Below are 19,867 nucleotides of genomic sequence, written 5' to 3' on the forward strand. Positions count from 1 at the left end.
TGCAAACACTAGAGCCCAGACCTGGGGATAAAAGCCGAGAGTCATGATTCCCAATACCCCCTGCTCTAACCACTAGATCCCATTCTCCTCCCAAAGCTCAAAATAGAACCCAGGAGTCCCGACTCCTAGTGCTCCCTTGCTCTAACCACTAGACCCCACTCCCCTCCCAGAGCTGGGGACAGAACCCAGGAGTCCTGACTCCCAGTTCACATAGGGGTCAAGTGTGACTTCTGTGATTCTGAGGCCTTAAGCCAGCACTGTGAGCGGAGATCAGCTTCACACCTGAGAACATTCCTCTACTCGGCCAACAGGAGGCGCAGTTTAACTCTCCCTACCCTGTCAAGGGGGTGGAGGGGAAGAGGGTGGAGAAATTTACACTGGACAAAATCCAAGGCAGTTTTAATAAACCAGGCGATGCCCTGAAAATGTCACGGTGCCCCTTTCTTTGCCCCGCCCCATTAAAATCTTTAAATGCTTTGGCATTGCTAACACATTTAGATGCTACAAAATGAAACAAAACAAAACCAAAAACCCCACCCAACCCCTATTTTAATGGCTTTTTTTCAACACCGGTGTAAAATTAAATCGCAGCATAAAAAAAACAGCATTATTTATACACTACCGAAAAAGCCCTGAACAGATGCTGGGCTTGCGAGAGAATGGAAGTGGGAGCCGGTGTTTCCTGCCTCAAGTAAAGAAGGGGGAAACCCATCAGAACCCCCCACTTTCCTTCCCATGGCCTAAATGCTGGATCCTGGCTCTCAGCATTCATTACAATCCCAGCTTGGGGACGTAATTTTCCCTGCTTAGATACCCTTCTCCTCGATTGCACTGTTTGCTCCTCCTCTGGCCCCTCCCACACATCCTGGCCATGCCCAAACCCCCCAGCTACTCCTACTTCCACACTCTTGCTCCTCCCACTCCGTGCTAATCCCAACTGTCCTCTAGACCTGCTACCATTGTTTCCTGGCCCTCATTCACCGCAGGCCAGACCCAGCGCCCATCACACTCAGTGGGAGGCTGGCTCCCCAATAACTCCCCTCCCCCTTCTTCTGAGCTGTCAGCCTGTAAGCCGCTCAGAGAGTTTCCAAGGCGGGAAGCAGATCCCACGTTCCATTCAAGTGCCCCCACATCCATTCACGGCACTCTAGGAAAATCTTTTAAGGGGCAAAGATTTTTTGGCTCCCAGCTATAATCACTTCTTTAAAATGTCACTGCACAGTGAGAGAATAAAAATAAACCATCTGACTTTATCTGTAGAGCTGCCAAATCACATGAGAGAGGAAATCTCTCTCCCGAGTTTATGGATGCTCAATTCCCCCCACTAAAATTCCACCGACCTACTCCTCATTCCACATACCAGCTCTAAGCAAAATATACATCTGGGTATATTGATATTTATCTAGCTCTCTATATCCATCAAGAGAGAGCTAGATAAATATCAATATACCCCACAAAAAGTAAAAGGAAAGGGGGAAGATTTAAAAAAAAATACAATACATTTAAAGGACACATAAAACACACGCAAAAAGTTTCTGACGGCCAATAAATAATTTGTAAGGTTTTGATTTCCTGCAATTACTGAGAGTGAGGAGGGAAGGGCAAAGGGATATTTGAGCAAACTTAAAGCTAAACAGCTGGCGAGTGAGAATCCTGGTGTCGCTGTAACGTTAATGTTAAAGGGTGGGTTTTGCTGCAAGAATCAGCCAGCTCTGCAAGAAATGTAAAGCCACAGATTGGTGGTGCCCCCTGTACCCTGAATTGCTTTTTGCTGTCATGATCTAGGGCTGCCAGTCACTCTGCTTCCAGACCTCTCTGCTCAACTTTGGCCAAATGACACCTTTTTAAAAGACATGGGGTTCGATTTTCAAAAGTGCCCTAGGAGCCCATTGACCTTCAATAATGACAAGGCCTCTAAGTGCCGAAATCACTTTTGAAAATAAGACTTAGGCTCCTGGGTTATTTAGGTTCTTTTGAAAATTGCACCCAAGGTTTTTTCTTTTCCTTTTTTTGGTGACTACTAAAAGATACAAAGCCAGTAGCCCCACCTTGGTGAAACTACTAAAGCTTATTAGATTCAGGTCAGCTCTCCAAGGATCAAGACAGATGAGTGACTGAATGTACAAGCGATCAAAAGCTAAAGTCTCTTTAAATATAAGACAGAAGTTACGCCTATTAGTTTTTAACATGCGAATTTATAATAATAATAATATAATATAATATATAGATAATATAGTGAAATGCTAATGCCTAGAATATAATTGTCTATCCAGCTATTCTCTGCCCTACCTTTGGCATGAATTTTTTTGTTTGTTTTTTGTTTTCTTTAAAATCCCCAGTTGAATGCATGCACACACCTGCCCACACACACACACACCCCACGCACACACAGAAAAAATATAATAAAATAATAAGAGCAGCTGTCAGGTCTGCGATTAAAAAACACTTAACCACCCGGATTAAAATAATATTAACAGAGATTTGTTCTAAATTAAAACATAAAAAAATAATTTAAAAAAATGCAATAAAACTGCATTTTTCTACCCTCCCCCCCAACCATCCTGGCAATTCTTCTTCTCCTTGAAAAAACATCCCAACGTTTAAACTACTGAAAAAGTCTTTGTCGTCCACCCCATCCCTACCCATGGGGTCTGTGTTCAATCTAGGTTATATCATTGTGGGAATGTCAGAAACATTGAGTGAAAAGTGGGGCTGTTTCCCCTTAAGAGGCAGGGCCTGATCTCAGCTGAAGTGAACGGGGGTGGGACTGCGCCCCCTACCGGTCAGCGATTCTAAGACAACTGGGAAGCAATTTTGCAAACTCTGAGGTTACAACTCCTCATTGGAAGCCAGTACTTTCGCAAACCCCTGCCCGCTACAAAACTGTGATGCCTTTCAAAAATCCTGGATCCAATCCAGTCTCAGCACTTAGCCAATAACTGCTTTGATCTAGTATCAGAGGGGTAGCCGTGTTAGTCTGAATCTGTAAAAAGCAACAGAGGGTCCTGTGGCACCTTTAAGACTAACAGAAGTATTGGGAGCATAAGCTTTCGTGGGTAAGAACCTCACTTCTTCAGATGCAAGACTTCAGTCTTGCATCTGAAGAAGTGAGGTTCTTACCCACGAAAGCTTATGCTCCCAATACTTCTGTTAGTCTTAAAGGTGCCACAGGACCCTCTGTTGCTTTGATCTAGCAACCCTCACTCAAGACACCAGTTCAGCACAGCATAGGGTGACCAGATGTCCCGATTTTATAGGGACTGTCCCGATTTTGGGGTCTTTTTCTTATGTAGGCTCCTATTACCCCCCACCCCCATCCCGATTTTTCACACTTGCTGTCTGGTCACCCTAGCACAGCACCTCAGCGCCCAAAACCAGCAAGATCCAAGTAGGCATTGAACTGCTCTGTGGAAGAGAGGCCCATATTAACAGCCCCATTGAAATCACACACATCAATGAGGCAAGGTCAGCCCCAAGGGTAGAGCTGGAAGGATCAGATTCTAATTGGGGCACTGGAGTGGGGCTCAGGAAGCCTGGGTTCTACTCCTGGCTCTCTCACTGACCTGCTGGGTGTCCTTGGCTCTCAGTTTCCCCACCCACCTTTTGGCTATTTAGACTGTTAGGTCTTTGGGGCAGGGACCATCTCTCACTATGTGTCTGTGCAGCATCTAGTAAAACAGGGCCCCGAACCCGAGAGCCAAAGGTCTCCTTCGAAAAGACCTGCCTTAAAGGCCACATTTCCTTAAAGAGCTCAGCTCTCGTGTCAGCACTGAAATGAAACATCTGGATTTTCAAAAGGTCTCAGCACCCAACAGCATCCATGGAACAAGGGGTCATGTCAGGTAAGTGCCTACACAGGTGCTCTGATGAAGGCTTGGCCCTGGTTTTGGGGAGCTGAGCACATGAAAAAAATCTGACTCTTAGTAGTTAAAAATCAAAGACAGATTCCGCCAGATCCCGGCTGGTGTAAATTGGTGTCACTCCACTGCAGTCAATGAGGAAAATCTCCAGCTGGTGTAAATGGCCATCATTCCATTAGAGTCAATGGGGCCAGATCCCCCACTGGTGTAAATCAGCATCGCTCCACTGAAGTCAACAGAGTGACGCTGATTTACAGTAGCTGAGGATCAGGTCAGTGTTGTCAAGTCCCGTATTTTTATTGCAATATTTGATATCTTAAAGCCCCCAGCTTCTGGAGTCCTGTGATTACATGAGAATCTCGGCTTTTTTAGGCATTTTTAGCCCTAGAAAAGCTTGACAGTGAGACCCCCTCCTAAAGGCTCAAAAGCCAGAGGGTAAATGAAAAGAAACCCAAAATGATCATCTGATTTTTAAACTAATCTCATGATTTTGAAAGGCCTGATCCATGTTTTTTGAACATTAGGGGTTGAGAGTAGTGGACTCTAGTTCTCTGTTGGCTGAAATTCACATACAATCAAATCCTTGCACGCCTAATGTCATTGTGTTGAAGACTTCTTGGGCTGCCTGGTAAATGAATTTTACCCACTGCTGTGGCTGTTAATCAAACAGAGCGAGAGGGGTTTGAATAGCAACAAGAAACCAATCTGAAAACCTCTGCCTCATCAGATCGGGTGGCTGTTTTCTGGGTGGTTGTCAAATGTGAAGCTTGCCTGGTGAGGAGTTTACAGCCTCTTGAGGCATCTTGAGGTTCCTCGAGGGATGATTTTGCAGCACCGACAGTGTTTGCTGCTCTGCTGTTCATGGTACTGCTTGGATCCCGCCGAAAAGCGCTCTGCCATAGCATCCGCCTAGATGCTTCATTAGATACACAGGCACAAAATTCCTAAATGCTGGATCTGGAGATGATCAGCCACGCCAGAGGGTATCGCTAGTTGGATGCGCCAAAGAAGAGCCAGATTCCTGCCACTGACACTATTCTGTGGCAGCTTCCTGCTAATGCATTTAAAACCATTTCCCCAAGAATCAACTGCAATTACTTCTCCACTAATCCCTTCTCTACTTCTGCTCACCATCTCCACTTTATCCTACCATCCAAAGACACATTCCGTCCCCGCTGCTCTGCCCTGCACGGGCTGCATTTCACTCGGCGTTCCAACCCGAACCTCTGCTTCTCACCTCTGCTCTCCACCCAGCCCAATGTGCCTTGCCAAGCTGCAGCAAATCCCCACTGAACAGTGGAAGGCTGTGTGCTGGGCCTCCTGACCCTTGCCCATTTGCAATCTACTTCCCTTTTAGCTATTCATAGACTATAGGGCAAGATGGGACCATCAGATCATCAGACCATCCGGCAGAGCCTCACCCAGGGATTCCTGCATCCAGTGCACTAACTTGTGGTTGGGCTTGAGTGTGTCTTTTAGATGGACGTCCAGCCTGCAATTAGAGACTCCAAGTGATGGAGCATTTATCTCAGCCCTTGGCAATCTGTTCTACTGGTTAATCCCCATTCCTGTTAAAAAGTTGGGCCTTGATTTCCAGTTGGAATTCTTCAGCTCCCAGCCATTCTATCTCATTCTGCCTTTGCCTGCTACATTAAAGAGCCCTCTGTTCTGAGAAATCTGCTCCCTGAGAAGGTACTTACAGACCATGGTCAGTCACCTCTTAACCTTCTTTTCGTTAAGTTAATGAGACTGAGCTGTTTACACCTTCCCTTCAGTGGTCATTGTGTGTGGATAACGTGCTGGATTCTCCAGAGGATATTTGCATTGTAAAACTCCACCTCTTCTGCTACAAAGGCCCATCCAGGACATTCCAGTTCCACAGTAGATGGACCTCCAGTCAACATGTCCTGTCTGGTCCATGAAAATCCTCTTCTCTTCTTTTCATGCTCTCCCACTCGGCAACACCCTCAACAGCTTTCTCCTGACATCAAAAACAAATGCGTCCTCTTTGTGGAGTGGCCTTTGCTTGGGTCTCTTGGGTGCATGTGGCAAATGGCATGGAAGCTGTTATGTGCATCATATGGAAAGGTAGTTCCAGGGGCAGGGACAGCCAGTGTACACCAATAACCTTCCTGGGAGTCCCTCCCTGCAACATGCTAATGCCAGGGAGTGACGGACACTGGCCAAATTGCTATAGTGAGTTCCGCACTTAACTCTCTCTTCCGTCACTCAAACCCACGACTTGAAACATCAACTGCCGAGGTAAATAAGTGGTTTGATTGTCACTGACTGACACTGGGCCAAGAGTTGGAGCAAGGCACAAGTGCCTCCCAACCCGTGGAGGGTAAAACATGGCTTTACATTCCATAGCTTCCTACTGGGGACCTGCTGGGTTCCCCTACAAGACTCTGCTCCCTGCCCCGGTTTAATCTCCCTTTTGCACAATCCTCTCTGGCCTAGTTTGCTCTTCAACTTTTGAAACTTCCTCACTAGGCTGAGACTGCAGATCCAGCGCTACCTGTTCCGCCTCCAAACCAAAGCATCCCTAAAACTCACTGCCATCCCCAACATACTTTGCTTCCAAGTTCACCAACAGCCTCCCCGCACCTTCCTATTTACAGTAACAAACCCCTCCGACCTTCTGTGCCAGAAATCCTCTCTCTCATTTCCCCTCAACAATGCTCTCTCCATGCCCCTCTTTCACTGTCATCCCATGTCTCATCCCCATCTATCTTGTCTTCCTTAGACTGCAAGTCCTTGAGGCTAGAGAACTAGTTCCCTTTACGTCTTGTAACGCACCACTACACCAATCAGCAGCAGCTTCTGAAAGTGCCACCAGAGGCCTCTCTCCTTTCGCCCTGGGCCTACCACAGGGCAGTAGAGTTGGGACCCTGTTGAGTCTATTCTGCATCCACACTGGAACAGAATTCTCACTGTTTAGACTGAGGGCCTCTTCCACATTTAGAAACAGAACAAGCTAAAATCTATAGCTCTTAGGACTTAGATTCCTGAGGATACAGCTGGTCCCATAATTTCCATCTGCAGCTAGGAAATTCCATGCCAGCCGCATTGTGAGGATGAGTTAAACTGTATTGATCTAGCTGCTGGATGCTCTTGCAAAGGTCCACTGCAGTGACTGGTGGCAATGGTGACTCTTAGCAGGAGAGATGCAAGGGAAAATAGACTGGCAGGACTGGATTCAACACCAACTCCTCCTTAATGCCTCACAAGGGCTATTTTCTTTGCAAGGATGGAGTAGAGCTGGCTTGGCAGTGCCGTGCTTTTCTGCAATGCCATGCCAGAGGCTCCAGCTCCTCAGAGCGGTGGAATGGCTGTGGCTGATGGGTTCCGCGGGAAGTCTTCGCCAAGCCCTTTGTGAAGAGATGGGAGTTGGCGGCAAAGGAGGGCTTGGGCCAGGGCTAATCTTCAGGGCATCTAGAAAGCCACCCAGAAATGGCCACACGTGGTATCCTGCACTGCGTTTACAGCTTCTTTGACAACCTTTCTGATTTTGCTTCGTGTGCTGGAAGCTGAGGGCTCCCCTCATTCCCTGTGCCAGCTGCTCTCCACTCCTCCTCTGTTTTATTAACAGCCATCCACCACTGATGATCCAAACAGTTGTAAGCCTCCTTGGAGACCCGAGAAGGAGACATGCCCCCGCTCCATAAGGCAGAGGGGCTCCTCTTCCTCCCACCCCAACAGCCCGATGGGTTTCCTGGCTGCCATGTTAGTGCGGGGCTCTCTCCCCCATCCAGCTCCTGTCTGTGGGGAAAGAGGGGCTCTGGGGTGTATTGTGCCAGAACTTGCATTTGGGTTTGAAGATCCTTCCTGCCTCCCTATTCTGCTGACCTTGCGGGGACAGCAGAATGCTCCATTGCTGATGCCTGAGATAAAGCAGGCACTTTGCTGTCTCTGTGCCCAGCCTCCTGCCCCGGATGCTCTCTGGCATCCCCTTGCAGAGCCAGACCAGCAATCCCATACCCACCCAATATACACACTTTCCTTTACCCAGATGCTTAACTGCTGTCCCAGGTCCGCCCCACCCAGGGCAGAACGGAGCATTGTGCAAGGCACTGCCAGGCAGCTGTGTCCATGTTTCCACCCACCCAGGCTCCACCTCCCTTTCTGAGAACTATGGGCACGGAGTGGTTTCACTGTGCTGGACAGAAAAGACCTGGCCTGGCAAGATGGGTGCTGCCACCCTGCAGCGTGTGGGCCCCCTTGCTAGGAGGTTTCTGTCTATTGCTGGACTGGAGGAATGGGGCCAACAGTGCAATATGGTTCTCGGCTGCCAGCTGGACTCAGGATCTCAACGAACCTTGCAGCCCAAATCTGCTCGGCACCTGACCTTCTCCACGTCACTATTTTTGGGTTGGGATTTGTAAAGCAACTTGCCTATCATGGTAGGATCTGAGCACCTGGGGCATTGTCAGAGCGACGTACAGCTCCCCCAGCCAGCAGCAAGGGCAGTGCAGAGCCCAGTCCTGCCCGGAGTTGCGAAATGGTGAGCCTAACCCAAACCTGCTGGAGGGGAGCCCATGCCACGTTCCCTTCCGGCTGGAGAGGAAGCAAACACAAGTCCTTCTGGAGGCAAAAAACGAGATCTCTGCTAAAAATGGGCTGAATGTCAACCGCAGCCCCTGTGAGCTACACGGCCTCGTTCGGAGGCTGAGTCAAGGGAGGTTGGAGACTGGATCTCATTCCACAGGCTTTCAGGATTACGCTCCCCACCTCCTGCTTCCCACAGCTGCTGAGGGCACCTGCCGTCCCCAGCGAATCAGAATGAATGTGAAAAATCAAACAATCAACAACCCCCCCAAAAAGCTCTGACCGGAGCCCCCTCCCCCAAGACACCCCCAGGCTTCCAAAGAGGTGACATGCTACCAAATATCAGCCGAATCCTCAGCAAACGTAAACCGAGGAGGCTGGTGGAGCCAGGCTGACCTCCTCCAGCCGATGTCAAGCAGCGTAGCTCCGCTGACGTCACGGCTGCACTGATTCACATCTGCCGGCATACACCTGCGTAGCTCCGGCGAAGCCAGACAGGAGCTTACAGCAGCTGTGCTGAACCAGCACCGTGCCACTGGTGGCCACTACGCCCTTCACACCAGCTGAGGACAAGCCTGAATAAACCCAGGGCTCTGACAAGATTGAAAGGAAGGAGGTGGGAAAAGAACAACTTCAAGTTTCATTAGTGTCTTTGATTTTTACAACTCCGCAGCTGCCGCGGTTGGAGGAGATTGCAGGCTGCAAACACTTGTTTCTACCCCCTAGAATTAAATTTTTTTTTTTTTTTGCACTTTCACGCCCTCCTTTTAAATAGCAAAAGAAAAATAACATGCAGCCATGTTCTCCCAATGCTCAGCAGCCCAGCGATCACTTTGGTAAATACAAAGCCGCGGACAGAAGAAAAACAAAAAACTTTTGTTCGCACTCCAAGGAAAAAAAAAAAAATAATAAAGGAAACAGGAAAACCCCTGAGATCAAAAACAGAATTAACAAAAAAATCATCAGCATAAATCACTTCAGCTGAGCTGCTTCCGGCGAGAATAATCCCCAAACCCACCCCAAACCCACCCCCAAGGAAAAATAAAATTAACTGAAAAGAGAGCAAGGGCTGAGCTCCTAGGTGAAGTCTGAAGCCGCACGCCCCGGGTGCCCCCTCCCCCACCATTCCCCTCCCCCAATACAATCCCAAAACACGAGAGAAAAGTAAGAGACATAAAACAACAACGCAGGTGGCTGGCGGACGGGCATGGCAGGGAGCCCGCAGCCCTGCAGAGTCCAAACTTAATAAATAAGTAGTAAAAAAAATGTGTGTGTCTTTGTTCACAGTGCATGAGTGAGGGTCCCAGCCTCCCTTCCCCATTCCCCAAGTCTCTCGGGGGGCAGGAGGGGTGAAGAGAGAGGCATAAACAGGTGACGCGCCGCCTCTCAGGACCAAGGGAAGTATGAGGTTCCCAGCAGAGCCTTCTTGTCTCAAGGAGGTTGAGGGACAGGGCTGGGAAGAGCCCTCTCTTCTCCAGCTGAAGTCGCAAGCCAGGGCTGGAAATAGCCTTCTCTCGTCCAGTCAGTGATGCAGGGCCAGGACTGGAACAGGCCTTCTCTCATCTCGCTTGAGACACAGGACACATCTGGAAGGGGCCATCTCTCATCCAGCTGGAGATGCAGGGCCAGGACTGGAACAGGCCTCTCAACTGGCTTGAGACATAGGACCCGTCTGGAAGGGAGCATCTCTCATCCAGCTGGAGATGCAGAGCCGGGCTGGAAAGAGCCTTCTCTCATCTGGCTGGGATGCAGGCTCTCAAGCAGCTGGAGATGCAGGGCCGGGCTGGAAAGGGCCTTCTCTCACCCAGCTGGAGATGCAGAGCCAAGTTGGAAAGAGCCTTCCCATCCAGGGGACATGGGACAGAGATAGAGAGGGACTTGTCTTCTTCGGCTCGCTGGTGCCCGAGACACAAGGACTCTAGCGGAAGGGAAGCAATAAACCCACACTCCAGAGAAAACAAACAACCTCCCACTTCCCCTGACAACACTGGAGGAGAGAGCGAGGAGGGCGGGTGAAATGAACGGTTCAACCAAGCCTCAGAAGAGTTGCTTTGCAAAGGTGTGGGGGGGGTCGGCTGCCATGGGTCTCCTCCCCGTCCCCACCCTGTGGCGGTGACCGGCCGTAAGCTCTCGCTGGCATGGCCCCCTCCCTGGCTCATCATTTTGGCCGTGTGGCTACCTGGTGAAGAAAGGCAGGTGGTGCTGGCTGAGGATGCTGCTCGTGCGGGGCGACTCGGTCTTGGCCATGACGTCTTTGAACCAAGACGCCACGTCCACTTCCAGTGTCTCGTAACGCTTGATGAAGTTGTGTTCCTGGAAGGGAAGCCAGAGGGACCCTGAGCATAAACACCCATAGGAATGGGAGACGGTGGGGAGTTGGGGGGAATATAGCATCTTGGGGGGATAGGGCTGGAGGAGGGACACAGCCCACTAGCAGTGTGGGGACACACACACACACCATGCGGGGAGGAAGGAGTGAGGGACACACACACACACCCCAGGGGGGAATGGACTCACGGAGACACACACACACACGCCATGGGGGAGATGGACTCACAGAGACACACACCACCTGGGAGAGATAGAGTCAAAAACACACAAGTACTCCTTACGGGAGTTGGAATCAGGGGGACAAACACACATGCACCCCGCCCCCCAGAGACATGTAATCAGGGACACACAGCCACGCACACCGCTTGAGGACATGCAGAATACTGCCATCTGTCAGTGCTCCTCTCTGCAATGAGTTTTGCAACACTGCAGCAGGCAGTAGCTCTGAGTGAGTATGTGGCGGTAGGGCAGCTCGGGGAGGGGGGGGAGCAGGATGGCACAGTGGACAGAGGAGGGGGACTCATGTTAAAGAAAAAGAACTAAAAGATGAGTAAAACCAAGGCAAAGAGAACGGGCTTGTCCAAGGCATTACAAAAACTCAGTGGGAGAAGTGGGAACAGAACCCAGGACTCTCAGCCCCCCCGTTCTAACCACTAGACCCCACTCCCTTCCCAGAGCTGGGGACAGAACCCAGGAGTCCCAATTCCCAGGCCCCCCATCTAAACTGCACTCCTCTCCCCATATCAGGAATAGAACCCAGGGATCTGACTTCCCATCCCCCATCTTTAATAGGGTTACCATACGTCCGGATTTTCCCGGACATGTCCAGCTTTTTGGTCCTCAAATCCCCGTCCGGGAGGAATTTCCAAAAAGCCGAACATGTCCGGGAAAATAGGGAGGCATGGTAAGGGGACCGCCTCCTCCCTGGGGTTCAACTTTCCCGGCTCCCGCCGCTCTCCCCAGTGCAGCAGCTGCCAGAGCCCGGGAGGAGGTGGCTGCGAGCTGGGATGCCGCCGCTCAGCGCCGCTCGGCCAGGGCCGGGGCCGGGGCCGGGGCCGGGCTGGAGCCACTCGGGCCGGGGGTGCTCGGCCACCGGCCGGGGCTGGGCTGGAGCCGCTTGTCCAGAACCAGGGCCTGAGCCAAGCCGGAGCCTCTGGGACCGGGGCTGGGGGTGCTCGGCCAGGGCTGTGCCAGAGCGGCTCGGCCGGGCCGGTGGGGCCGGGGGTGCTCGGCCGCTGGCTGGCAGCCAGAACTGGGGCTCAAGCTGAGTCAAGCCAGAGCGACCGGGGCTGGGGGTGCTCAGTCGCTGGCCAGCGCCGCTCGGCCAGGGCCGGGGGTGCTCGGCCGCTGGCCGGAACTGGGGCCCGAGCCGAGCCGGAGCGACCGGGGCTGGGGGTGCTTGGCCGGCGCCCCAGGGCCCGAGCCGGGCCGGAGCCGCCGGGGCCAGAGCCTCTTGGCCGGCCACCGGAGGGAGCCGCTCAGCCGGGGGGGCCGGACTGGGCCGTGTCTCCTCACGCCCCCCCCCCCCAGCCCCAGCTTACCTGCTGCCTGCCTGTTTCAGGCTTCCCGCGAACATTTGATTCGCGGGAAGCAGGGGAGGGGGAGGAGGAGGGGGTCGGAGCATTCAGGGGAGGGGGCGGAGTTGGGGCGGGGACTTTGGGGAAGGGGCAGAGTTGGGGCGGGGCCAGGGCAGGGAAGGGGCGGAGTTGGGGCAGGGCCGGTGGCAGGGAAGGGGCAGAGTTGGGGCGGGGCTGGGGCCCCTTGGAGTGTCCTCTTTTTCAGGGGCTCCAATATGGTAACCCTATCTTTAACTACTAGAGCAGGGGTGGGTAAACTACGGCCCGCGGGACTGCCCTCTGTGGCAACGCAGGCCCCGCGCCACTTTCAGAAGCGGCCCTCAGGAGGGGGGGCAGAGGGCTCCACGTGCGTTGCCCTTGCCTCCAGGCACCGCCCCACACAGCTCCCATTGGCTGGAAATGGGGAACCCTGGCCAACGGGTAGTGATCAATGGCTCCATGTCTAGTTGGCAGCCGGTTTCAAGTGGAGTGCCCCAAGGGTCGGTCCTGGGGCAGGTTTTGTTTAATATCTTTATTAATGATCTGGAGGATGGTGTGGACTGCACTCTCAGCAAGTTTGCAGATGACACTAAACTGGGAGGTGTGGTAGATACACTAGAGGGTAGCGATCGGATACAGAGGGACCTAGACAAATTAGAGGATTGGGCCAAAAAAAACCTGATGAGGTTCAACAAGGACAAGTGCAGAGTCCTGCACTTAGGACAGAAGAATCCCATGCACTGCTACAGACTAGGGACCGAATGGCTAGGTAGCAGTTCTGCAGAAAAGGACCTAGGGGCCACAGTGGACGAGAAGCTGGATATGAGTCAACAGTGTGCCCTTGTTGCCAAGAAGGCTAACGGCATTTTGGGCTGTATAAGTAGGGGCATTGCCAGCAGATCGAGGAACGTGATCGTTCCCCTTTATTCGACATTGGTGAGGCCTCATCTGGAGTATTGTGTCCAGTTTTGGACCCCACACTACAAGAAGGATGTGGAAAAATTGGAAAGAGTCCAGCAGAGGGCAACAAAAATGATTAGGGGTCTGGAGCACATGACTGATGAGGAGAGGCTGAGGGAACTGGGATTGTTTAGTCTCCAGAAGAGAAGAATGAGGGGGGATTTGATAGCTGCTTTCAACTACCTGAAGGGGGGTTCCAAAGAGGATGGAGCTCGGCTGTTCTCAGTGGTGGCAGATGACAGAACAAGGAGCAATGGTCTCAAGTTGCAGTGGGGGAGGTCTAGGTTGGATATTAGGAAACACTATTTCACTAGGAGGGTGGTGAAGCACTGGAATGCGTTACCTAGGGAGGTGGTGGAATCTCCTTCCTTGGAGGTTTTTAAGGCCCGGCTTGACAAAGCCCTGGCTGGGATGATTTAGTTGGGAATTGGTCCTGCTTTAAGCAGGGGGTTGGACTAGATGACCTCCTGAGGTCCCTTCCAACCCTGATATTCTATGATTCTATGGGAGCTTCGGGGGAGGTACCTGGAGGTGCGGCAAGGGCAGTGCACGCAGAGCCCTCCACCTCCCCTCCCCCAGGGGCCGCAGCGCTTCCTGGAGCGGCGCGGGGCCAGGGACAGGGCAGGTGCGCGCCGCTGCCACCCTGGAGCTCCTTGAGGTAAGCGGTGCCAGGCTGGAGCCCGAACCAACTCCTCCAGTACCCCACTCCCCATTTCCCTGCCCTGAGCCCCCTGCCTGCACCCTGCACCCTCCTGCACCCCAACCCCCTGCCCTGAGCTCCCTGCTGCACCCCAACTCCCTGTCCTGATCCCCCTCCTGCACCCCTCCTGCACCCCAACCCCCGCTCCCTGAGCCCCCTGCCGCACCCCGCACCCCTCCTGCACCCCAACCCCCTGCCCTGAGCCCCCTGCCGCACTCCGCACCCCTCCTGCACCCCAACCCCTGCCCTGAGCCCCCTCCTGCACTCCGCACCCCTCCTGCACCCGAACCCCCTTCCCTGAGCCCCTCATACACCCCACACCCTCCTGCACCCCAACCCCCTGCCCTGAGCCCCCTGCCACACCCCGCACCCCTCCTGCACCCCAACCCCCTGCCCTGAGCCCCCTGCTGCACTCCGCACCCTTCCTGCACCCCAACCCCCTGCCGCACTCCACACCCCTCCTGCACCCCAACCCCTGCCCTGAGCCCCCTCCTGCACTCCGCACCCCTCCTGCACCCCAACCCCCTTCCCTGAACCCCCTCATACACCCCACACCCCTCCTCTGCCCCAATCCCTTGCCCTGAGCTCCTTCCTGCACACCGCACCCCCTCCCACACCCCGCACTCCCTCCCACACCCCAACCCCCTGCCCCGGCCCTGCATACAATTTCCCCACCCAGATATGGTCCTAGGCCCAAAAAGTTTGCCCACCCCGTACTAGACCCTACTCCCCCGCCAGAGCAGGGCTTAGAACCCAGGAGTCCTGACTCCCAACCCCCTGCTCTAACCATTAGACCCCACTCACTCGAAGTGGGAAATACTAAATTTCGTATTTGCTGCTTATTCAGCTTGATTTAGAGGCACTGCAGTGGTGCAAATGTTTAAATAGACCGACGGATTCACTGCAGCCTGACTGCAGCCGAGATCTCCCTGCAACCCAGAGGGCCCCCCCAGCCTTGTGTGCAGTATGTGGTATCACACCAAGGCCTTCCGTGAACCTGCTGCTAGGCTCACCCTGGTACAGCATGAAATGGGGCAGGGGGGGGTCGTAGCTGGGGCCTTATTTGAGGCGTTTCTCCCTGCAGCTCGGGGAGACGGGAGGTCGGATTTCTGTGTCAGATACTCACAAGTAGCTTGTTGTACTTTGGTCTCTTCCTGTGATCTTTAGTAAGGCTAAAAAGAGAGAAAACACATACAGAGTCTTGGCCATCTCCACAAGCAACCCTCTGGGCTTCGGAGCATCAATAACCTCAGCCACGAGAGGTCAGTCAAGCTCAAGAAACTTGTTTTGTCCCTTATCACCGGAGTGATTGTGAGAGCTCCCTAGCACACAGGCCTTTCCCACCAGCACAGAACTGTCCCAAGCACTTAGGTTTCTGCTATTTCCCTTGGGAGGCACCTCGCCTATGGCCAGGCAGTGTAGGCTTTGCTGCTCAATGGCATGAGAACAAAGGCCTGGTGGTAGAGAGGGGGACCGAGCAGCTTACGAGGCTGAGTGCCCAAGAACCTGGGAATTAGGGAGTTTGCAGCGTCCTGCAAACAGGACGGGCCGGGGTTCAGTGCGGATGTACAGAGATGTCACCTACTCCAGGTCCAGTGCTTAACTGGTGTGAAAGGAGAATTAATTATACTGTAAAAATAGAATGGATTAAAGAAATGCTGTATGTACCTTTAAGCAGAAATAAGGAATGTTGAAATACAGGTGTCAGGAAAAGAAACATTAAGGCATAAACAATGAGTCCACTTAAGCTAATGGTGGAACATTAACCGGAGATCTGTAAAAGTTAGTAAGGAAATTGAATATGTATGTCTAGCCTCAGGTAAACTTGTCAGTTCTGCTTTCCTTGTCCTCTTGTTAAGTTCGCGCCCTTTTTATCTGTATAAAATAAGGTAGTGTGGGTCTTGCATGGTGCTCACATTATCTGAGTGTATTAGCAGAGCGCTGTGCTAATAAACAGAGTGGTCTAACAAATTGTGAGTCCTGAATCTAACTTTGACACTGGGCACCTCACAATCCTTTTAACACATTCATCCTCACACTCCCCCCAGAAGAAGGAAGTGTTCTTACCCCATCATACAGGGCAGGCCCAGAGCCTCACTCAAGGTTACCCAGGGAGGCTGGGACAGAGCAGGGATTTGAACCTGGGTGTCCTAGGGCCTAGGCAAGTGCTCTAACCCCGGACCAAGCATCTGGCTAGGAAGAGTTATTGCCAAGGGCAGAGATGGGGATTTATCTGTTACCAAACCAGCCCCCCCCCGCTGTCTGGCCCTTGTGTACACAGCCACTGTGTCTGACCAGATGTACCAGTCCCAGGCCCCTTGTGTGTGCTGAGGAGGCTGGGCCCTCCCAGACCCCAGTGCTAAGCATGCCCAGTCTCCTGGAAGGCAATCACACAGAGGCCTGAACGGTAAGGCAAGGAGGGGAGAGCCTAGAGCATCCAGTGGCCGGGGATCATTTCAGATTGGGGGGAGGGGGGGACTTTAACCATGATTCCAGGGGCTACCAGGCACGCTAGATTTTTTTTACAGATGATAACTTAGACATTAGCTGACAGGAGCACTGCATCTAATTCCTACATAAAGAAAGAAAACACATATACAAACACCAAGTAAAGCCGTATTTTCAGTGTATATGTAAGTTTAGAACAATCAGGGAATAATACAGAAAGATATTCCCAATCCAAGCCTTGAGGTGGAATCGAACTGTTCGGCCGTGTCCTGCCATTAAACCATTCAGAGCCTTGTCCAGCTCAGCTGGTGGTAGGGAGGAGCCCACTTCAATCCCCGTGAATAAAGTCCCATATGAGGAGGGGGTGCTGCTGTCACTGAGGGGCCTGTTGCTCTCGGGGGAGAATTCTGGATTTGGGAATGATAGGTCCCAAGATCCCATCTCAGACAAGCCGGAGCAAAGACTGTGGAAGTTACAGGGTGGAAGCACTTGGTGCACAGGGATTTCTGATGCTGATGTCAGAAGTAAGAGCTGAACAGCTGGGTTCTGAGGGCCAGCTGTGTTTATCACAGCAAGTGTGTAATGAACAGGCTGGTGTGTATGTGCACCATGTACCTCTTGTGGTTCCCCCGGCTGTCCTGGGCCTTACACTGCTAACAAATAGCAGAGATTCTCCGTTAGCTCAGGCATCACGGCCTAGTGCTTTGGTGCAAGCGACGGGGGTTCTGCCCCAGCTGAGAAGCTCTCCAAGGCTGTTGTGTGCAGCACAGGGGCACACGGCAGTTCCAGCTGGCTGTGGGACTGTCACAACAGAGCAGCACCTCCCTGAGTTCCTCCTTCGCCATCCCAGTGCCCAGTGAGCTGTTCAGTGCAGTGTAGAACAGGGTCAGATAGAAGCTGGCCACTGCCATTTGAAATCCATGCGAGTGACAGGGGCTGTGAAAGACCTGAGTCTCCACACCCCTCAGCTGGAATTCCAGCCTGGGACTCCCCAGTTCCCGCGGGAGTGCCAGGGGGTGCTCACTGCCATGTGGGGCTCTAGGAGGCTTTCCCTCCTTGCCACCGCCATGCAGCTGTGTCAGGGTCAAAGGTCTGTCAACAGCCAAGGGGCAGAGGTCAGTGCTGCGTGCGGCAAAGGCCCCGGGATGGCTCTGGTCCTGTGAGTGACCTGAGCTGTGCCCCGTGAGTGTGTGTCAGTGCGATGTTCAGCCAGACCTCCCAAGAGCCAGAGCCGTGCAGCCCAGCACGCTGGCTTGTCAACCGAGAAACCCTTACATTCCAAACCCCCTCTACTGCAGTGGTTCTCACCCAGGGGGGCGTGTACCCCCGGGGGTCGCACAGGTCTTCTAGATATTTCCCTAGTTTTACAACAAGCAACATAAAGAGCACTAGGAAAGTCAGTACAAACTAAAATTTCGAACACCCAATATGTTTATACTGCTGTATATACTATACACTGAAATGTAAGTATCATATTTCTATGTCAATTGGTTTATTTTATAATTATGTTGGACTAGATTGATAACTGGTATATTTCTGATATGGGAAACGTAAGAAAGAGTGACTCCACAGCAGACCCCAGAATTTGGCCTGACCATTAGAAAGAAATATGGTTCTCAGCCACCCTGCTGAGTCTGGGTTGATTGAAACTGCCTGTCAGTTTTACAAGGTCAGTGTTAATTGTAGAAGCACATCCAGAGACTAAGAGATTGTTCTAAAAGTAACAAGATAACAGCTGTCCTTTATGGCTGGTACAACTTTGTTTTCCTGAACTCCAGAATAAGATTTGTGAACCCTCCACTCTTGCATGCTTATCTTATTTGTTTCCTTTTAGATGTAACAAGTGGGATGAATAGACTTATTGAAGTCTGCCATGTCCCACTGATTTCAGAATGGTTATGTTAAAGGATGGGTCGGTGATAAAACGCAGATGTGACAGGATACACGTTGGAGTGTGAGTGTGATTGTACGTGTGATTGAATGAGGAATGAAAGATTAAAGGTTGAGGTGCCAGCCTTAAAATAAAACCGTTTGGCTGAAGAATACAGTGGATGAGATAGCCCGATAACCCTGAGGGTGTACTTGCCCCAAGAACAGAAGGGCCAAAGAACAAGATAACAACATACTGTCATTCCGGCATTGCTGTGCCATCTGCGTGATTGACTATCACTTCAAACGTGAGACCAGTCATTGATTACCACTTCAAACATGAGAACAGCATGACGAGGCAAATACATGAGGATGGATCCCTATGAGAACAGACCCTGAACTGATTCTGCAAACCAACTTCCAGGAGCATCAGATGCAAATCTGATAAGGCCCTGCTCCCTCCTCGTGTCCAGGCCACCTGGCCAGTGGCTTGGCATGAGCAACTCTAAGGCTGGTAACTGTGATAACAACCTTGCAGAACCTGCGTGTGTGTGAATGAATGTGAAATTGAATGGAATCTTATAGTTATAACTGACTGCTTACTATGATTCTTTCTGTATTCACAATAAATGCGGCATATTGCCTTATCCCCTTTAATAAGATCCTGCTGGTTTTTATTTTCTTGGTATAACAATTCTGTGGGGGAAATGGGAAAGCAAGCAGTTTTTCAGTAGTAGTGTGGCTGTGACACTTGTATTTTTATGTCTGATTTTGTAAGCAAGTAGTTTTTAAGTGAGGTGAAACTTGGGGTATGCAAGACAAATCAGCCTCCTGAAAGGGGTACGGTAGTCTGGAAAGGTTGAGAGCCCCTGCTCTAGTGGGTACAACTGGTGATTAGCAACTTTAATGAGAGCCTTAATCCCAGGTGCCCGCTCTACCCCAGTGCTGGGAAGGGCCAAGCCCCAGGCTGGCGACACTGCTCTGCCAGGGTTCAGCCCTGCACACGGGTTAGGGAGTGTGAGCAAAGCCAGTGGTGCATGGTCAGACCTCGGGTTTGGGAAGGCAACAGCTCCATCCTGAGCTAACCGCCCACACGGACCCTTACAGCACAGATCCGTACAGCACTTTGCACATCACATGGCCCTATTCATGCACCCCTTATCCTCCGAGCGCTTATGCTGATGCTCATGTATCCCCATCTCCCCTAAACTCCCTCATGGCCCTAGCCCCCTGCACTCCCTCCCCATGCCCCCTGTCCCCCAGGCACTCAGTGCAGCCAATCTCCTACCTCCAGCTGCTTCACGTAGCTCGCCGGGAACCAGCCATGCAGCCCATTCTCCTTCTGCCCTTCCCACCAGCTGCCATCCAGCACTTGCAGCACCGTTATCAGCTCCCCCGCCATGAAGCGCAGCCCCAGCCGGAGCCGCTCCCTGGAGAAGGGGCACAGGGTCTGACAGTGCGAGCCCGACATGCTGTGCCACGGAGCTGGCCTGCAGAGGTGCCTTTTAGGGAAGGCATGGGGGTACCCCTACCAAAATCTGAAATGCGCCCCTGCTCTGCTGTGATACAAAACAAAGGGGGAGCAGGCGCCCCCC

General features: G+C 52.2%; 1 protein-coding gene across 1 annotated transcript in view; it reads right to left on the reverse strand.

Moving 5' to 3' along the window:
• The window catches only part of MAP2K7 (mitogen-activated protein kinase kinase 7), a 72,773-nt gene that overhangs the window by 10,870 nt on the left and 42,036 nt on the right, over nucleotides 1–19,867 (reverse strand). The window contains exons 11-12 of the mRNA XM_065419424.1: nucleotides 15,082–15,127; nucleotides 10,588–10,721 (exon numbers count right to left, since the gene is read on the reverse strand). Coding sequence (XP_065275496.1) covers nucleotides 10,588–10,721; nucleotides 15,082–15,127 — 180 coding nt within the window. The remainder of the gene's footprint in view (nucleotides 1–10,587; nucleotides 10,722–15,081; nucleotides 15,128–19,867) is intronic.

This window comes from Emys orbicularis, chromosome 19, assembly GCF_028017835.1.
Source record: "Emys orbicularis isolate rEmyOrb1 chromosome 19, rEmyOrb1.hap1, whole genome shotgun sequence".
Lineage (NCBI taxonomy): Eukaryota > Metazoa > Chordata > Testudines > Emydidae > Emys > Emys orbicularis.